Below are 19,497 nucleotides of genomic sequence, written 5' to 3' on the forward strand. Positions count from 1 at the left end.
GTACGCAGCACATCGCTAATCACCAATGCATCCTCAATCTGTAGCTATACAAAAATGAAGTTCAGAAAACCGTCGATTGTCTTCATCAGGGTTTCAGGATGTTGCCACTTCCTGATATGCGAGCTCTGTCGTTTGTCATTCCTTACCAGCTCGGGATGACTGGAGCTGGATTGATGGATACTCATCAGAGGGAAATATTTTGACTTGCTCTCCTCTCTCTTCTTTGAGCTCCTTTTGCTCTCATACGGGCTAACAGCTCCCTTGAGCTTGTTTGTCCATCATGCGTGCCAGGGAAGGATGTATCCGGCGTTAAGCTCGCGGGGTTGGAAGTGCTTTCGATGTCAATTGTACTTGCATATGGATGACATTGGGATATGATACTTCTGAGAGTCCTAATATCGTCTCGTAAAATAGCGTTAGTCCTTTTGGATTTGTTGCATTCTTCAGTGATTTTTCCATTCTGATAGGCCCAATCCTCTGTGGTCCAAGCATGTCTCCTACTATCGTCTGTACTCTTCGTCCAATGATCAAACAGCTCAGAATTCCTTGTTGATATCTCAGGACGCAAGAAACCTTCATCTTTTCTCACCTCGAAATAGCTTCTTTTGGTAGATCGGACAGTCGAACCCTCCAATTCAGCTAGTCTTTGGAGAAGCGCTCGTCTCTCTTTACCCAATTCACGTGTCAGCCTTTTCTGAGACTTCAGGGAGCTGATCGAAGCAAGTGTATTCTTGTAACCTTCTTCTGTTACCGAGCTTGTAGGCCCGAGACGCGAAAAATGCTTGAATTCTTGACGAGCTTGTTTGTATATATTTCTCAGTCGAGTACGATGTTTGTGTGATTGGCCACTACCTTCAGTCGATGAGGTAAAATGAATAGATGCGGATCCGGAGCTGGTCATGGTGGTAGTTGCATGTGCTGTGATTCGCAAGTTCGCCACACATACTGTATCGATGGTCACTATATGAGAGTTGGATCTTAAGGCTTATCTGACCGATGGGGAAATTAGGGACAGTTGACCAGGCAGGGTACACAGCAATACTTGCCTTCCTTTGATTCGGAGCTTGGACCAACATGTAGAACTGACTAGAAATTCGGTATGTCGATTTCTGCACATAAGCGTATGAGTACTCTCCAACGCAATAGATATCACACGCTGCTCAAACGGGGCAATCTGCATTGTGAGAGTAAAACACATGTACTGAGAAAGAAATAAGCTATAAAATAATGATATTGCTTTGGAAAACTGATGATAGCCAAAGTGGCTAAAATATGAGCAATGATTTTGTGGTCAAGACTATGACTGAGTATCGAGATCCGCTTCGGTTTCTGTCCATCCAGGAGGTCTCGTACCTTCGACGGGATAGACTGTATGCTCGGTCTTCTCATTATCTATCACATTCGACCCCCAGGTAACGGGTACCACCGTCGCAAGCGACACACCAACTTCAGAAGGCAATATGCTTCCGCTGGGCCTAGCCGACCGGTCGAAATGAGCATACGTGGGTGGGAGATATGTGAAAGTGCCGGAGTCAGCTTCCTCTCGATCATCGGTGAAGCCGAGCATATGTTTTCTGATGGCTTTATGAGCTTTGTGCAATAGTCCATTGGACCCATCACCATGTGATTGGGCGAACGACTCCAGTTCTTGAAATTGTAGTATTGCATGATCGTTGGACGGATCTCTTCTTGATTGACCTCCATAACTCAAGAGAATACGATCAGACTCGTACTCATCTATTGCCGGTAGCTCCTCGGATGTACTTTCGCCTCTCGATAGAGACCTCCACCAGAATCGATGATCCTTGGTCCAATTGACCTCACCCTTGAGTGCAGTTTCTTGCTTACTATCCACCCACTGCGCTACCTTCGATGCTTTGGTCGCGTTCGGCGAGAGGGTCGCTTCTTGCTGAGCTACTTGTTGGGGCAAATGCCACTGGGATAGTTCCCAAGCGGGCTCAAGACCTCTGACTTGGAAATACTTCCATGTCCCTCGGCGATGCGGATCGAACACCTCGTGTGTTCGATACTGGATGGCTTGCCACTCCTCTCCGGTTAGATATCCCACACTGATCATATCTGATGTTACGCTCATCTTGTTGATGTGCGTCTACAGAGTAATTTTAGCTAGGTAGAAGTGTGTCCTGATCGAACCTGCAACAATTGTATGAAGCTCACATCAGGTCGTTTTGATCTCGAGACATGAAACAATTTGAGAGTTAGGTGGTAGTGGGGAAACAGTCGGTTTACCGTTCTGCTCATTCCCTTTCTCGTAGTGATAGTCCAGAGGCTTGCTCATGCTACAGATGCTCCGACCTGGACGGGCTGTCGGCTTTCGGACAAGGCCTTCAGGTTTCAAGACTTCTTCTTGAAAAGCTGAAAGGAAAGGCACAAGCCATTGTGAAGCGTCAAGGTATAGTCATCATTCTCGTTCCACCAATCGTCATGCTCTGAAAATCCTTGCATAATGGCAAAAATAGCACGACGTCTGAATTTCGACCGAAACGCAAAGAACAACAATGACTACAACATTGAGTTGCCAATATCATCTCTTGCGAAGAAGGAATATAAGATGAAATCCGTATGATGCGACCAAAAGGCTAGAAGTATTTCAAGTCTGTGTCACTACTCCCTATTGCTCATCCAGATTGATTCCACTACTTTCCCACATCTTTTCCATAAAGTCTCGTATTTCCTACAATCCATCACCTCGATTATTTGCTGTACTTCGTTGAGCGCAACCCTGACCAATACGATATTCCGGCTCGTGAAGATTTTCAGACCATGAGACCGATTTCTGCCCGCGTTTGACTACCATCGACGTGCCAGCCTTTGTACTGTCTTTCAGGGCGGAATCGGGAACTCCACCTGGTTCTTGTCGTACAAGGAGGTCAGAAGATTGATACACCTCGTTCCTGACATGTTGGAATAGTTCTTTCCACATTTCGGAATTGGCCTCCCGTAGGGTCATTTCAGGTGGGTTTCTCGATAAACTCTCCAGCTCCCGATACTTGAACACCCCAACCGCATTTACACTTCTGGGTTCGCCACCTGCTCCAGCCCACGTAGGTTCCTCCCATGTGATGATGAATCTATCAGCTTCGGACCGATCAAGGCATGGTAAAATGGGGGTCTTCTCAATAGATCTCCAAGCGATCGTTCCCTGAACATTTTTTGTTGTCTCCCAGGGAATCTCTCCACCTATGAATGATTGCTGATCACTCTCAACCCATCTCAGAGCCTTATGAGCATGGAATATCGCATTGTCAATCCCTGATCATTGCGATTGACAGTAAGACAACCACTCAGTTGGTGCATCGGTCTCTTTCAATCCCTCGAATCGATACTGATCTGCGAATCGCCCATTCTCGCTTTGGGTTTCGTCCATGGTCGTCCTTCGATGACTTGAGATAGTCTGTACTTCGTCATTGTGTACATAACGGATCAATTGAGGATCATACGTTTTTATCACAGTCACTACTTTTTCTAACCCATCATAATGCAGAGAGCTTGGCATCTTCCTAGGACTGTCAAGAGGGTTTTGTCTTTCCATCTCTTCACTGTGTCGAGTGTGTACCAGAGCCGGATAGGCATAGGTACCACGAAAGAAAGCTTGTAATCTGACTCTTGCCAGATCATCTTTGGGCCCTGTCGAACTCGAGCTCATCGTTAATTGATTAAAAGTCATTGTGACCGATAGCAGGAAGGTCGGAAGTGAAGGACCTTGATAAGTGCTTCTTGCGGTAGAGTACCCGTCCCTAAACATGTACTTCGTATACCTCCTTTGAACAAGATCGAGGACAATGGACAGGGGTCCCTTGGACATCAGCGTTTCTCCCTAATACAGCGTATGGTGTGACATCGAGTTGAAAGTTGGGAGCACAGCACAGTCAGCCACTTCCCTTCGATCAATGGATGTCGAATTTCTGAGAGAAGACCAGTGAGAACCAGACATGCGAATGCTGTCCTTCAATCTTCCGGGGCAGGTATAGCTCGCGATATACTGTACGCTCGCCAACACATGTGTATAGAATTTCGATGTCTTCTTGATGCACAGACTGAGATGGTTTGTCGGTCTAGCTGTTGTAACGTATGCGGGATTGTAAGGCGTTCGCCGCACCTCTCAAGTAATCTTACGGCATATCGATCGCTTGAACGAAATAAGCTTATTGAGTCCTGTCCCTACCGATACACCATACGAGGATGTGAGAGAGAAGAAAACAATCGGTGAAATCAGCAACTCACAAGCTACAAGCAGTAATCATACGAAATGATCATCTCCGATCTACATCTCTGTTGCATGATATCCTATACTTTCCATGAGCTGATCGATCCTCTCTTTCAATTGCTAAACATGCTATACGAGATGAGTACAGGACTGGCAAAGAGATCCGTTAGTTTCCGCGGAATGTATGGTGTTACCCTGAGTTGCCACGTGGAAAGCATCGGCCGCAATCGGAAATGCCATCATACTCACTAGCAGTAGATCTGTTTTTCGAAAGTCAGAGTGGTGGCTTAAGAGGTTATTTACTTTTCACTTTGCTCAACATACATACAGAGGAGATCGGCCGCGGTGTGAGGTGGTATGACCTACTGACTTTTGGTACTAGAATGCTCTTCTCTTATCGGTCGATAGATAGATTAACAATGTATATAAGTAAGAGATGTGATGATTCCATGAGCAGGTATTCCCCCCTTTGTTCGATAATAAATATCTTCAGACGTAGCAATACAAGAGAACACACTGATTGACGTCTATACGCAGAACAAAGCCAAATAAACCCACAGACTCGTACAAAGTAGCTAAACGAGGCGGATAAACGCCCATCATGTCATCGTCATCAAATCCATCATCTACTGCTACACTAGCACCCCCAGTAGGTGAACAATCTACCCAACAACCACAACAACCTCAGACACAACCTCCAGCCGAACAATCAAATACAACTCCAACGCCATCATCACCTAAATCTCCACGAACCAACCGAGCTATATCCATCTCCGCACCTCATTATCATGATCACAATACCGTACACCACCCGCTCGGTCGAATACCCACGGGGGCATCAAGGCATTCCACCAACAACGCCGAAGGTACAGGTGAACCACTAGGTCGAACTATCACCAGCGGAACAACAGCCTCTAGACGACATGCACCTGATCTTGCTTTCCCTTACTTGACAACGGATATCAGTCGAGGTGGTATAACCGATGAATATCGTACGGAGACCAGACAAGGTTTCATACCTATGGATGATCCAGATAATGGTTTGAGACCCGTTCAATCTCGTCTATCCACATTGCATGGCGATAGATTCGTACTGCATGATACGGAGAAGGGAGCAGAGGCATTGAAAAATAAGAAATTGGTTACTTGGCTGGAGAACGATCCTGAGAATCCAAGGAATTGGTCAAACTTTAGGAGATGGCGTGAGTACAAATTTTCTCCTCTTTTTCCCATTCCCACTCCACAGCGCGTGATCATCCGGTCTTGCTGGTCTTTCTTAAAGCGACTATGTCAACGTATTCTTCCGATTCACACATGACCTATCACTGACTTTTGCCTCTTGTGCACTGCATAGTAATCACCGCCATCGTATCCTGTGGAGTCATCCAGGTGGCTCTGTCCTCTGCAATCGTCACCGGTGATTTCAAAGATCAAGAGGAATATTTTGGTGTCTCAAGTGAAGTTATAGCTTTGACTGTCACATTGACTGTATGCGGTTTCGGGTAAGTCCGATCGGATTTCTTCTCCGTCTCCACGGTTGACAATCCGACTGACCATCGTTTCATGGTTATACGTATTGCTACAGTACTGGTCCGTTACTATGGTCTCCTCTATCTGAATTATTGGGTCGTCGTTTACTATGGGCCATCCCAACTTTCGTATACATAATATTCAATATCCCCTGTGCACTTGCACCCAATATCGGGTGCTTGCTCGCATCAAGGTTCATATGTGGTTTCTTCGGTTCGGCACCACTTACCCTTGCAGGTGGTACCATCGCAGATATCTGGGGACCTGAAGAAAGAGGTTTCGCCATTGCCATATTCGCTGCTGCCCCTTATACTGGTCCCGTCATCGGTCCGTTAATAGGTGGATATATAGGGAAATATGCGGGTTGGAGGTGGTTGTATTGGGTTAATATGATTTCAGCTGGTGTAGTGTGAGTTCTATCAAATCTGTTTTCTTTCATTTATGACCCCACTCGAGAAACGAACACATTGCTAATATATTCTCTATGTGATACAGATGGGCTGCATCCCTATTCATTCCTGAAACCTTCGCCCCTGCCTTACTGAAAAAACGAGCCAAGAAGTACAGACAAGATTTCTGTGATGATTCCTATGTTACCGAACAAGAATTGTTCAGAAAACCGTTGAATGAAATCGTTATTGAAACTCTGATTCGACCATTTGGTGAGCTGACAAATCCCCATTCTCCTACCTGCCATTATTTGACCGAACATGTACACTGACTTCCTATTTGTCAATCGCCTTTCTTAGAAATGCTCGTTACGGAACCGATCTTACTCCTGATGTCACTATACATCTCCCTAGTATACGGTCTCCTCTACGCATTCTTCTTCGCTTTCCCCGTAGTTTTCGGTGAAGATTACGGCTGGGACGACGCCAAGACCGGTCTAACTTTCATTCCAGTCTTCTTCGGTGTCGGTCTAGCGTTATTTGTTACTCCATGGTTAGAGAAGAAATACACTGCTAAAGGTGATCAAGTTACTCCTGAAGATAGATTACCAGGAATGTTGATCGGTGGACCTTTCGTACCCATCTCATTATTCATATTCGGCTGGACGGCTCCCCCTTACGTCGCACCAGGTGGTGGATCCTGGGTTGGACCCTGTTCAGCAGGTATACCATTCGGATTCGGTATGGTTCTCGTTTATTTCTCCGCAAATGCCTATTTGATTGAGGCATTCCCAGATTATGTCGCTTCTGCTCTGGCAGCCAAGACGGTCGTTAGATCTGCTGCAGGTGCCGCCATGCCGCTGTTCATCTCCATAATGTTCAGACATATTGGGAATGGGCCTGCAGCCAGTATATTGGGTGCAGCTGCTATTATCATGGCTCTGATACCTTTCGGGTTTGCTAAATATGGGGCTAGTATCAGAGCAAGATCAAAGAGGGCTGCTATTTAATGAGGAGTGTAAGGTATCTCATAATTTTTTATATACTTTTACAATCGATAATATCAATGTTATTGGACTTTGGATTTTTACATAGATCAGATAGATAAATAGACTTTCATTTCTTTTCATATCATATCACACTCTTATAATATTGGCATTCGATACTGGATGCTGAGTATGAATTATCATGCAACTATACTTACGATCAATCTCGATCTCAGATATTTATATTTATGATGATAACGATGTTACAGGGATACATGATACGTGCTTCACTCGAAGGCAATGTCGGTTCGATAATAGCTATGATAATAAACTTCCGTCTCCCTCTAATCCCCTTTCTTAGCCTTTTTGGCTTTAGGTTTCTCCGCGTCACTCCCACTACCACTATCCTTCTTGGCCCTCTTGGCTTGTTTCCTCTTTAGCTCCTCCATCATTGGATCACTCGCATCGGATGCCATACCACTCTCATCTTCGTCCGAGTCAGATTCAGAAGGTGATCCTCCATCGGATGATTCAGATTGGAAATCTTCGTCATCTATTTCATTCGTAAAACACACATCCAATCAGCAACCAAATTAAGCATCAAATAGATGTTAAGTGTTGTTCAAGAAGACTCACCAGACTCATCATCATCATCCTGTACCGAAGGTTTAGCCTTCTTCCCCCCTTTGTCCTTCTTATTCTTCTGTCCTGAATCTTCATCTTCCGAAGCGATCGATTCCATCTCTTCGTCCTCGTCACTCAGAGGTTCATCAATATCCATCACAGTCTCTTCCATCTCATTCAACAACTTAATATTCTTCTGCTTCAAGAATGCACTTATCGGTTGCACTTCTTCTTTACTTATAGCTGTGAACACATGATCGGCTACCTCCGTCTTGGATACAACTCGCATGTCGAATGTTTTTGCTGATGCAATACCTCCTCCAACACTATTTCCACAGAAACTCGATCAGTAAGCTTGCTTACTCTAGAATGTTTTGATGAAACAGAAAAGCTGATCAACTCACCGTGAGAAGGAAATACTTTCGGTCTTGGAGAAATCGATCAAGATAGGTTGTTTGGCGATGAAGATCAAACCTTTCTCCAAGAAGTATAATTCTCCTTGAACAGCTTTCACGTTCGCTTTCAGACCGTTCAGACCTTGAGCCGTCCTGAAACTACCCGGTGGAGTGACCTTCTTTCCTGTTAGAGCTTTGAGTACTCTAGAGATCACTTGGAAAGTGGGTGCTTCGTATTTACGTTGCAAGTCGGGGTATTTGGCGAGTTCCTCACTATACCATTTGTCAGTATGATGCCTTCTGATTGAAGGGTATGAGCGACGACTCACTCAGATAGATTCAATTCCGCATCAACCTCTTCGTCCTTGGGCCACTGAGCTACCAAGAATGGATATCGGGTTGCACCCTGTCTGATAGGAGGGTCTAAACCGAGTACCAGTTGAACATGAAGGTCATCGAGCTTGGGCAAAAGGAATATACGGTGGATGGAAGTGAATGGGACTCGGTAATCTGTCGATTTACCAAGGAGACGGAGGGAGTCGGGATAGAATTCAAGGGAGAATCGACCTCTGTGAAGTTGATGTACACATAGTCAGTTCGGTCATTCAACTTGTGAAAAGGGAACGGAGGTTATGTATGGAGGTGATTCAAGAATGGTTTTCACTCACCTTGGCGTAAGGACTAGTATATCTTCAAACACTACGATACTATCCCCTACTACAGCACCTATGTCCGCCTTTTCTTTGATCATATTATGGAAAGCGTCCGCCGCCGACACCTCATTTCCATCCTCATCTAAATCCGTTTCTTCCCCATCTGAACCGGCATCGCTACCCTTAGACTTCATGCTTTTTCCGGGAATGTAGAATCTCATTTCGACCAGTTCGTCGGGCACTCTCTTAGATAGGTCTTTGGGATCATGAGGGAATGGTGGGGGAGGGTTGAACTCCAAGGCCACTTCGTTTTTACCGGCGATATTGGAATTACCAACGGTGGATAAAGGGATTTCGAAAGCTGTTTTACCTTGTACTTGAAACGTGATATCGTTACCTATTCGTATAACATTTGTTAGTTGACGCCTGAGCGTTCTACCAGAATACCAATTCTCACGTCAACTAACCTTGTACCTGCGCTTTACCCCAATTCCACCCTTTTAGACTCGTATCTCTAGTTTCCATCTTGATGTTGAAAAATTCATCGAGAGTTCTTTTAACTTTATCGTGGTCCTGCAAGCTCACTCATAAGCACATAGATCCTTGTTCTTCCACCCAATGAATTTGTCGCCACTCACTTCTCTCTTAAACCCATCGAAGGTGATCCTCGGTTTCTCCGCTTGACGCATAGCTAACCTGAGCTGGAAATTCCTTGCGACTCTACAAGATAACCAATTGAAGAGTGAGCGCGGGCTTCGGTGAACGACTATGAAGCATCTCACCTGAGCCAAGTAGCATGCCTGACATCATGACCACTAAACGTCGTAGGTGCTTCCTCACTCGCATAGGTCTTCCAACCGAATCCGGCAGCGTTGAAACGTAATTCTGAGGAAGAGATGAGGAGCAGCAGATCAATCAGCTATACAATTCTATACATCACTTCAGAAGTGATCATGGCGGGATAGCTAAACTCACTCCCTATATCGGGACCATCGCCATGAAAGACTGTAGGAGAAGATTTGTTCAGTGATGTGACTTCTGCTGTCTGATCTTTGTTTTAGCTGTTGGGAGCTGCGAACTCACTGTTTTCAAATGTCACTGTGGCCATCTTGCCTGTTGTGTATCCCGGTGATGGCTGTTGAAGGAGGCTTGTATAAGTTATACCAAAAGAGAAGAGAGGGATCAATGGGACAGAAGAGATTGGAAAACTCTTGGTGACTTAATGTTGAACGATGCCTGCAACGCGAAGGCTGACTGGCTCAAACGCGTCAGTGAGACTACCGTGGGAGAACAGTCGGTGCTAATGTTCATTACGATCGGGGTATTAGCGGAAACAACCATGATCCTAACAGGCTATTACAAAATATCACATAATCATGTTTGCATAACATAATATTGACTTCTACTCTACACCTCGGTTGCATTTCCTCGTTCAGTCTTCACCAAGAACGCAGGTATCATTCTGCAGTACATATCCGATGGTTCCATCACATTTGTATGCGATACAACGACCATCGATGCAATCTACCGCAGGAGGGAGAATACCAGGGAGGGCATTGCAGCTATTTCATATCATGACATAAATCAAATACCTCCCGGTCAACAATTCTCGATACTTACTCTTGACCGGTACCCGTGGTGCCATTAGTAGGATGGCATTGGTCTTGTGCATAGACACCATGGACACATCCACCACATGAGTCGACCTCAGCACTGGTATCGATACACTACTCATCCGAACCAAGGTTTTGATGAACACTGAAAGGTCACCATTTAACAAGGAATTGACTCACCTCATAACCTGTGCCCACGCCATTAGACGTCTTACAAGCTGTCAATCCCTCCGGACAAAGTCCCTGTCGTTTACTCTGGCTTCCTGATCTCCTGTTCCCTTGTCCTCTTCGGGCAATACCACTAGGTCCAATACTGAAATATCTATACACTCTCCAATTGTTAGGCTCATTGTTACTGTCCACCTTATCGTCCGAGTTGTAAGGAGGGATCTCATATGATCCACCACATTCACAATGGATGGTTTGATTAGGAGCGATACTGGTGATTATCCAGTTATTCGAGAAGCAATTCCCAATGCACTCGTCGAAATTGTCAACATAGAATTCTTGGAAGTTTGACGCGCAGACGGAGGAAAAACATCCATCAAAGGTGAAGATCGATTCGGCTTGGTATGCCTACAGAACATCACCACGCCATAGAATAGATCAGCTCCGTCGTGATTTGCTGTGTGATGGAACTAAGGTTAACCCACCTCGTAAACATCGCTGCTCGCACAGGATGTGTAATCCCCGTTTGGAGGAGGCGTAGTGGAGCAATAACAATTAATAGAAATCAATGACGAAGGCAGGGAGAACCCATACCATCTCTCGTGAGTTGGTGTGGGAATATCACATTGTCTCTGGAAGTACAAGCGGAATCAGTAAGTTAACCATCTTACTGTATTGAGGCACATCCTTAGGATGAAGTGTGAACTTACAGCACAATCGACACCGTTCATAGCTGGAGAAGGTAGTAAGGTACCTAGTGGCGGTTCATTGGATGGAAGAGTGAAACATCCTAAGCTGACTGGGCTTTGAGCATGGACGAGTGTGACCATAGTCAACAATGCACAAGCACCAGTAATGATGGTGGACATGGTGGTCTATTGGTAGACTTATCAGAAATTGAACTGTGAGCACAAAGTGGGTCTGATCGTTGACACTGTCATCAGACCATGTTTTAATGAGCAAGCAGGTATAACATGTGTAAGTCGTTTTCGAGCTTCAGTAGCCTCAATCAGGACGGTATACAGATCAGATGATCGTCCATGCTCGCTTAAACGAGTATGGCATGCTGTGCATAGCCTTTTCGTCATTCGCACAGCCCATTCAGACCGTACGACCGAGCAGATCATGGTACTGCTAAGGGATCGTCCATCAACAAAGTTGTATCGCCGACTCGCCTAGAGGTCCGTTGCTGTCGAGTCTCGCTATGTAAACTTGCATGTTAGAACAAAACGATCATCTAGGCACTGAGGATCATCAGATGGTCGTCAAACATGCATGCCGATGTGTAGATGGAGAGTATGTATACTTCACGAGTGATGGGTAACGAGTAGACGGTCATTACGGCATGTAATCCAATACGGGTTCGCCCCCGTGACCTACGCTTTCTTTTCGCCTGTTCAAGAGATTGGTGACCCAATAACTACCCATTGCTTATGCACCAACAGCCCTCCAGAGAATAGTGGATATAACGGTCCGAGTGATTCGCAAGATTGTCAGAATGATAATGACTATTCCGTAAGTTTTGGTAACTTGATCTCCAATATATAAGTCATGGCTAGCACATGTACCATAGACAGGCAGAAAGTGTAACGAACAATCCAAATTTGTATCTTCGATCGCTGACAACACTCGTCTTTCCATTTTCAAAGGCATCTCTAGTCGATACGACTGTTCAATTTCAAGGCTGTTGGGCATCCTACGATTCCTCAGTGGTGACATATGACCAATTCGTCGATACCTACTCACAATGTATCGAAGCGTGCTCAAGCTCTCGGTGGATAGCGGTGGATCACTGGACTACAGATACTCAGATTCGATGTCTGTGCTCACCCTTCAATTTCCACGATAATAATGACGCGGTACAGTGCGACGACACTTTCAACAATTACATGTTCTACACCAATGATGTGAGCGTGCAACCTTCTGTCAGAGCCGACAAACGAAGACAGGAGTGACTGCAGCGAGAGACATGAGAGGCTGGACGATATGATACTTGACTCCCGATCTAACATCGATTGTAGACTATTTATGCTATGCAAGTTAATTATGCATTGAACACCGTAGGTGCAGTAACCATCCTTTTGTGCCTGAGCTGCATTCAGGTTTAGGTGCTTAAGCGCCTTTCGCGATGCTCGGACCGGGTGTTAGTAGGAAATCCCGAACAGCCCAATGAAAAACGAATAATTTAAGCTTAATCACCCCACCCAACGAGTGAAAAACCAAAAACAAACCAAAAAAGAAAAGTTGCGGGCTCGTAGCGTACAATGATGAACCGAGGCAAGGTCTGGACGTTGACTCGAAGGTCACAAGGTTGTTGTCGTCGTACGAATGCAAGGTAAATGAAGAATTGAACCTCATCTAGCAGTTTCTTCTGTCAACCCTTCCTCTTCTTCTTCATCTTGATAATATTGGTTCTCCTCTATTCGTTACTGGACTTTACCAAGATGGACGTCCCTGTAGATGTACCGCCCGACAACAAGGTCCAAGATATCCAAGTGGACCAGCAAGTGAACCACCGGGCCCTGTCTTCGGCATTAAGGAAACTGGACCTGTTCTTACTTCCCATCGCTACCATAGCCTACTTCCTCAACTTCTTGGATAGAAGTAACATCGGAAATGCAAAGGCAGCAGGTCTACAGACGGATTTGAAATTGACCAATAGGCAATATTCAATCGCGTTGACGGTCACTTATGTTCCGTATATCGTTGCGGAGCTGCCTCTTACGTTGGCTATGAAAAGAGTGTAAGTGCGCCTCCATCAATCCATCATATTACCATAGTGCGGAGCTGATCTGGGAAATATATATATGGTCGTAGTGGTCCCCACATCCTCATACCCACATTGGTAGTCTCCTGGGGACTAGTCACCCTTTTCCAAGGTTTCGTGCATAGTTATGGAGGGTTGATAGCAGCTCGATTCTTCCTGGGTTTGACGGAAGGTGCAATCTTACCTGTAAGTCACTAACTTCCCTTCCCCTCATCAGGCGAACTTGTGATTGCGTACTGACATATTGCTACACCGCAGGGTCTGGTAACCTACCTATCATCCTTCTACCACCGACAAGTACTAGGTAAACGACTAGCATTCTTCTTCTCGGCTACTTCGTTAGCTGGAGCATTCTCAGGACTGCTGGCGTCAGCTATATTAAACATGGAAGGTGTATCAGGAAAAAGAGGGTGGCAATGGATTTTCATCCTGTGAGTTCGTAGCAGATCGTTACTCACTGGACTACACATAAATGGGACGAACAGTATATTGACTCACCTTGGGCTGTGATTAGCGAAGGACTTCTGACGGTTGTATGCGGAGCCATCACATTCTTCATCCTTCCCCAAGACTTATCGACCGCACGATACCTCACAATTGAAGAACGAGATGCTTTGAGATTAGCCCATGAGATTGACGGGGGAGCTACAGCTGCTCATGAGAGGTTCTCGTTCAAACATATGGTTCAAGCTATGAGATCACCTCAACTATGGATGGTATTCGCGATGTTCTTCGGTAACGGAGGTGAGCAAGACCATCAACTAAAGGACAATACATCCCAGCGTATATGCTTATATCTATCGCTCTTCATTAGTTACTCTTTACTCTCTAGCATACTTTGCTCCTAGTAAGTCCAACAATCCAAATCTGCATATCCTCAGCTTTACTTCCGCCTAGACCTCAGCTGACGTTCAAACTTCAATTCCAGCTATCGTTCAGGGATTAGGTTATAAAGGAATATCGATCCAACTTCACTCTGTACCTCCATACGCCTGTTCAGCATTCGTCGCCGTCGTCGCATGCTACATGAGTGATCGACTCAGACATCGAGGTTCATTCATCGTTGGTGCCAGTATAATATCAATCATTGGATACGCCATGTTCCTAGGTTCAACCAATCATCATACATTATACGGATCACTGTTCCTCCAAGTAATTGGGGCATACACCATGGCCCCGTTGTTGTCAACTTGGATGCCTAACAATCTCGCTCCGTACTATACTAGAGTCACTGGCATTGCCTTCGGGTTTATATCTACCAATTCAGGTGGTATCTTGTCAACGTGAGTGGTCATGACTATAACAAGGAAACAAGGTAATACTAAATGACGATGGTTTTCACCATACTTCTAGCTGGCTGTTCCCCACGACGGATGCACCGAGATACAAGAAAGCCACATGGACAGCTATGGGCTTGAGTATCTCCATCGTTGTTCTGGCAATTATGAACTCTATCTTCTTGGCTATACAGAACAAGAATAGAGGGACAGTCCCGACTGTTCAGGAGAACCTGGAGGACTCCGTGAACTCCTTAGATGATTTGGGAGATAAGGATCCTCGATTCCGCTATATCACGTAGGCGGGTTAACGGAAAGAATCTTGAGTGCAACAGGGTGACAAAAGTGGGATGCTGAAACATTCAAAAATTGGAAACGGAAATTATTCTGAATATAGGGTTACAATGGGAAAAGATGCATCGGAACTTCCTCATCTGATTAACCCACTCTTCTCCAACCAATGACCAATAAATTCATTTCATACTTCTAGTCTCAACTGCCAGCTAACAGACTTGGCATGTCGGCCTCGCCTTTTCAGGCGTCACTACATACGTATCTGTTTCACGATCGTCCGTATCGGAATCTGCCTACACGTATATGAGGAATGGTGCATGATGCAGAGGAAACTTCATCAGTATTGTAGGTGCCCTTCGTGAGACCGCATAATGAACTCACCTAACCATATACTCTCTTGGCCCATTCTGAGACAGTTTCAGGTTTTCTACTCAACAGTGCCTCCAAAAGAAGATCAACCTTATTGAATCCACCTTGTCTACTAGCTTTGTAAATACCCAAAATAGCATTCGCTACAAATTCCGGAACACCATAATTCACCGTATTCTCAAGGAACTGCTCATCGGAAATGACCACTCTGTTTATTGCTTTTCCAGTACTTGAGATAAGGCTTCTGCTATACCTTGAAAATCTACCGCATCAAACGCTGTCAGTGGTACTAAATTTCCTCTATCTTTAGGTATTTTGGATTCGTCGGTAAGGAGGATGGCAGTAGCTTCGGCGAGATCTTTATGGGCAGTCCATGAAGTAGGTCCATCTTCCGGCGCGTAGATAGCACCTGATTCGGCTGGGTTGTTGAGCATCATAGGTAATCCCTCGTTGTAAAACCCATTTCGGAGTGAATACCATTGTAAACCTGATTCTGAGAGATATTTTTCAGTTTCAGCATGATGTTGACAAGCTAAGAAAGGAGAATTGAGATCCGCTCCGATGTGACTTGTATAGAAGATGGTCTGGATTCCTACTTCCTTAGCTACATCAATAGCCGTTTTGTGTTGTTTAACGGCGTTTTCGAAATTATCGACTGAAACTAGTAAGAGTTTCTCACCGCCCTTGAAAGCTTCGCGGAGAGATGAGGGGTCATCGAAAGTCGCTTGAGCGACTCTGACACCCTGGTCAGCGAGGTGAGAGGCCTTGGTCGAGTCTCGTACGCTGACGGCGAGCTGGGAAGGTGAGACTCGAGTGAGAACGTTTTGAACGACGAGTTTACCGAGTTTACCGGTGGCTCCTGTGATGACAATCATAGTGAGCGATAAGAGAGAGATATGAAGGTGATGAGGGGATGAGTATACGATCTAGAGGGTGTAGTGTCGAGAGACAGAGTTTGGATGATATTTGAAGAGATAGACAATGTCGATGAAAGTACTGTATTTATATCTTTCGAACGAGGTCGAGTGGTGACACCCCCTCTTCGGTGATCGGCGAGTAACCGTAACTGATCGCCGTATCAATTCATATCATATCGTAAACACATGAGCTTAGCCGACGGTCTTCCCTTCTGATACCAATTGTTGATGGAATTCTGGGGCTACTGTAACTTTCAACATGCTTGTTCATGTTCAATTCAAGTTGAGATTTCATCTCCAAGCGTTCAACTCCCAGTTTTAGTTCATGGTGCAAATGGCAGATCAAAGGATGTTACTTTGTGATACGCGTCACTTGCGAGTGGTGACACTATCTGTTTACGTACATCCCTTGATCGCACCTTCCATCGCCCCTTCCTTTATCTTGGTCGTTGGCGGTCCTCTATGTACTAAAGGAACAAGCCTATCAGGGTACATATATGGGGAGAAGTGCATGTGTGATACAATGATTGCCACCGACTATCCCGAACATCACATCGTTCCCACAATCACAACTTCGCACAAAGTCGATAATCAGATACACCGTGGCTTTCCAAAACATTCACCCCATACTTACTATTCTCCTATCGCAAGGCTTATTTTCAGACAACTTATCATGCCCTTAGGAGCTTTCGCTTCGTCTCTATCGGGTGGTTTCGGTGGCGGACCAGGTTTCATGCCGATGCCATCATCCCATATGAACCCTTCTTCGTGGTATAGCGGGAACAATTCATATGGTCAGCCTCATGTACATCCTTTTTTCCAGTATCAGAACCAGCAACAACAGCCACCATGGAATCAATCGTATTTTCAACCTGGGCAATCTCAGTACCCCTCTGACTGGTCCGCGCCTCCTCCATGGTCAGGATACGGATATGGTGACGGATATCAAAGTCAACCCAATTCATATTGGTGCAATGGGGATGGAGGATACCCATCAGATGAGTCATTTCGATCAGAATCACCCACAAGGGGAGCTAGCACCCCGGTCTCCGTAGAGCCTACCCTTTTGAATAACCCAGTATGGGACCCCTCTTCGCCCTGGACAGGAAGTTCCACGGTCCAAGGCTCTTTCATGGAGTACTGCCAAGAAGCCTACAGAGTAAAATCAGCTTCGAAAGCGGAATCCAGCAGGATCAGAGAGAAGATCGAACAGGCTCTATCGGTGAATAACCATCAGATGGTTGAAGAATACAACGCTCTTGCAGGGAGGTTTCGTGACATCACTGCATCTTTACCGGAACATGTGAAAGGTGATTTAGGTGTAACTCGATTCAGTGATTCGCTCAGAGACTTAGGAAAGAGCATACAGAGCTCAACCGGACTTGCAACTGGGCTCACCCAGAAGACACACCAAGAGGTAGATGACCTGGAGAGCATGATGGAGCTGAGTGAGATGATGGCTCAGTTCAGAGGTGCGGAGACGAAAGGATCAGATGTCAGAACCGCGAAAGGGTTATTTGGGAAATATGGATCTCGGGTTAAAGCTGATCAGAATGGTATGTAACATTTCTTTCCCCTCTCAGCTAATGAGAAACCCACGTTGTTGATGACCGGCATTTCTGATTTCCTTCTCTTTACACGAATCGCGCATTGTTGGGGTTGCCGACCCATGACTGATTGATGATTCTTACCAGATGAATCTATCCAATCGCCATTCGAAGTATATCTCCAGTCCCGATATCAAAACGCTCCTGACGACGAGTCCATCCCATTTTACACCACCGATCCCCAGACCCAAACTCCTACACCAGATACGGCCGCTACCGGGACAGGGATTGGAACTGGCACTGGAAGACGTACCAATATCTTTGCGGGTGCAAGCGCAGGTAATCCATTCGCTCAATGGTCCAATTCATTCGGATTCGGTAACGGATTCGACAATTACAACACAGGTAATCCCTTCGGATACGGTAGTCAATACCAAAATCCTGCCGCTCAGAACCCCACTCTTTCGGATCTATTGTCAAGCCTATATAATCGATCGCAAAATCAGAACTTGAATAGTCCATACGGTGGTCCGGGAGTATCGTTTGGGCCAGGTAGTTTTGCCAATCTCAACCGATTTGGCGCCTTGTAAATCCAGTGGATGTGATCTGGAGGCGTGACAAGGGAAGAGAAGCGCCAATGGAGAATCGTTGACTGTCTCATTTCAAAAGCCAAGTTGTGCGCATCGTTCTAACAGACCTTCCACCGTATGTCTGTATGTAATCAGTTTTGTGCTCCGTTCTTCCAGCTCCTCTATCCATTCATCTCGCTTCGCTCATAGGAGAATATCCTTCAGCGTCTCTTTCTCCAGACTGCTAGTCTCTCTCCACCTTTAGCTCCAGTAGTCCTCATCTCGTCCGATGGCACTTCTTGCTCCCACAACATCTCCCATTGTTCGTCCAGTAGCTCATGGTATTTCTCGACCGTCAACGGCCATGGCGGAGGTTCGTTGTAGACGGGTGGAAGGGGATACATGAGTGTGATGAGTCGAGCGTTAGAGCTACTCAACTTGTTGAGTTGAGAAGCCCAAGAGTGGTGCAAAGTTGGAGGTATGGCACATAGGAAGCTGTCCTCATCTTGTCAGCAGAGGCATTATTAGTGAATACTTTACGGGAGGTGGATTTACGTGTAATCATATATCAAGTCGTACTTCTCCTGTAGCTGATACTCGAAGAAGTCGGCACATACGACCTGGGTCGATCCGCTCGTTGATGGTCGTTTGCTAAGCCACCTGCAAATTCTCTCTATCATTCAGCAATTTGTTTCGACAATCGGCAAACTTCACCCCATCATACTTGGGTACCAGAGTCGACACTCACTCTCTAGCCTTTTCCACACCCGTCGGCGCCAGATCCAACCCCACAGCATCTAAGCCTACTGAAGCGAAATTATACACATCATAGCCCTGACAAGCAACGTCATTAGCTCGTGTCCGTTGCGACGTGGTGGGATAAGTGATACTCACAGTTCCACAACCAGGTACCAGCGCCTTGCCCTTTTTCGGTATACCCAGTTCGTCTATCAGATCCGATCTCAACAGCGATACGAGTGATAGGTGTGAATGCGATTGATCCCATCCTGTTCTACCTTCTTTCCTATATGCGATCCGAGAGTGATACAACAAATGATCAGTGTCACTATGCTCGGTCGTCCGCCGCTCGGATCGTTTTTGGTGGTATGCTTACTCACCACCTTTCTTCCCATGCATTATCGACTATTTTGTTTGCCATCGTAGCACAGCT

General features: G+C 45.7%; 10 protein-coding genes across 10 annotated transcripts; 3 read left to right on the top strand and 7 right to left on the bottom strand.

The window, feature by feature from the left end:
• Positions 1-184: 184 nt before the first annotated feature.
• Positions 185-901, bottom strand: V865_004506 (uncharacterized protein; the record flags this gene model as incomplete). Its single annotated transcript, XM_066228286.1, has 1 exon — positions 185-901. One exon carries the CDS (start codon positions 899-901, stop codon positions 185-187), a length of 717 nt encoding a protein of 238 aa, XP_066084383.1.
• A 396-nt stretch (positions 902-1,297) lies between these two features.
• Positions 1,298-2,095, bottom strand: V865_004507 (uncharacterized protein; the record flags this gene model as incomplete). The annotated part of the gene is made up of 1 exon (XM_066228287.1): positions 1,298-2,095. One exon carries the CDS (start codon positions 2,093-2,095, stop codon positions 1,298-1,300), a length of 798 nt encoding a protein of 265 aa, XP_066084384.1.
• Positions 2,096-2,695: 600 nt separating this feature from the next.
• Positions 2,696-3,688, bottom strand: V865_004508 (uncharacterized protein; the record flags this gene model as incomplete). The annotated part of the gene is made up of 2 exons (XM_066228288.1): positions 2,696-3,201; positions 3,292-3,688. 2 exons carry the CDS (start codon positions 3,686-3,688, stop codon positions 2,696-2,698), a joined length of 903 nt encoding a protein of 300 aa, XP_066084385.1.
• Positions 3,689-4,829: 1,141 nt separating this feature from the next.
• V865_004509 (uncharacterized protein) lies at positions 4,830-7,157 on the top strand (the record flags this gene model as incomplete). The annotated part of the gene is made up of 5 exons (XM_066228289.1): positions 4,830-5,430; positions 5,583-5,730; positions 5,814-6,167; positions 6,254-6,420; positions 6,508-7,157. 5 exons carry the CDS (start codon positions 4,830-4,832, stop codon positions 7,155-7,157), a joined length of 1,920 nt encoding a protein of 639 aa, XP_066084386.1.
• Positions 7,158-7,477: 320 nt separating this feature from the next.
• Positions 7,478-9,913, bottom strand: V865_004510 (FACT complex subunit POB3; the record flags this gene model as incomplete). The annotated part of the gene is made up of 10 exons (XM_066228290.1): positions 7,478-7,686; positions 7,770-8,083; positions 8,162-8,425; positions 8,482-8,721; positions 8,821-9,202; positions 9,273-9,378; positions 9,444-9,525; positions 9,588-9,690; positions 9,781-9,810; positions 9,889-9,913. The coding sequence occupies 10 exons, from the start codon at positions 9,911-9,913 to the stop codon at positions 7,478-7,480; spliced, it is 1,755 nt and encodes a 584-aa protein (XP_066084387.1).
• Positions 9,914-10,237: 324 nt separating this feature from the next.
• Positions 10,238-11,455, bottom strand: V865_004511 (uncharacterized protein; the record flags this gene model as incomplete). Its single annotated transcript, XM_066228291.1, has 5 exons — positions 10,238-10,367; positions 10,426-10,532; positions 10,599-10,994; positions 11,072-11,218; positions 11,297-11,455. 5 exons carry the CDS (start codon positions 11,453-11,455, stop codon positions 10,238-10,240), a joined length of 939 nt encoding a protein of 312 aa, XP_066084388.1.
• A 1,575-nt stretch (positions 11,456-13,030) lies between these two features.
• Positions 13,031-14,932, top strand: V865_004512 (uncharacterized protein; the record flags this gene model as incomplete). The annotated part of the gene is made up of 7 exons (XM_066228292.1): positions 13,031-13,329; positions 13,404-13,539; positions 13,612-13,784; positions 13,868-14,097; positions 14,168-14,200; positions 14,282-14,636; positions 14,707-14,932. The coding sequence occupies 7 exons, from the start codon at positions 13,031-13,033 to the stop codon at positions 14,930-14,932; spliced, it is 1,452 nt and encodes a 483-aa protein (XP_066084389.1).
• Positions 14,933-15,505: 573 nt separating this feature from the next.
• Positions 15,506-16,168, bottom strand: V865_004513 (uncharacterized protein; the record flags this gene model as incomplete). Its single annotated transcript, XM_066228293.1, has 1 exon — positions 15,506-16,168. The coding sequence occupies one exon, from the start codon at positions 16,166-16,168 to the stop codon at positions 15,506-15,508; it is 663 nt and encodes a 220-aa protein (XP_066084390.1).
• Positions 16,169-16,883: 715 nt separating this feature from the next.
• On the top strand, positions 16,884-18,347 carry V865_004514 (uncharacterized protein; the record flags this gene model as incomplete). The annotated part of the gene is made up of 2 exons (XM_066228294.1): positions 16,884-17,766; positions 17,905-18,347. 2 exons carry the CDS (start codon positions 16,884-16,886, stop codon positions 18,345-18,347), a joined length of 1,326 nt encoding a protein of 441 aa, XP_066084391.1.
• A 200-nt stretch (positions 18,348-18,547) lies between these two features.
• On the bottom strand, positions 18,548-19,485 carry V865_004515 (uncharacterized protein; the record flags this gene model as incomplete). Its single annotated transcript, XM_066228295.1, has 5 exons — positions 18,548-18,821; positions 18,882-18,986; positions 19,075-19,160; positions 19,221-19,350; positions 19,445-19,485. The coding sequence occupies 5 exons, from the start codon at positions 19,483-19,485 to the stop codon at positions 18,548-18,550; spliced, it is 636 nt and encodes a 211-aa protein (XP_066084392.1).
• Between the last annotated feature and the right edge of the window lie 12 nt (positions 19,486-19,497).

Source organism: Kwoniella europaea, chromosome 1 (assembly GCF_036810445.1).
Source record: "Kwoniella europaea PYCC6329 chromosome 1, complete sequence".
NCBI lineage: Eukaryota > Fungi > Basidiomycota > Tremellomycetes > Tremellales > Cryptococcaceae > Kwoniella > Kwoniella europaea.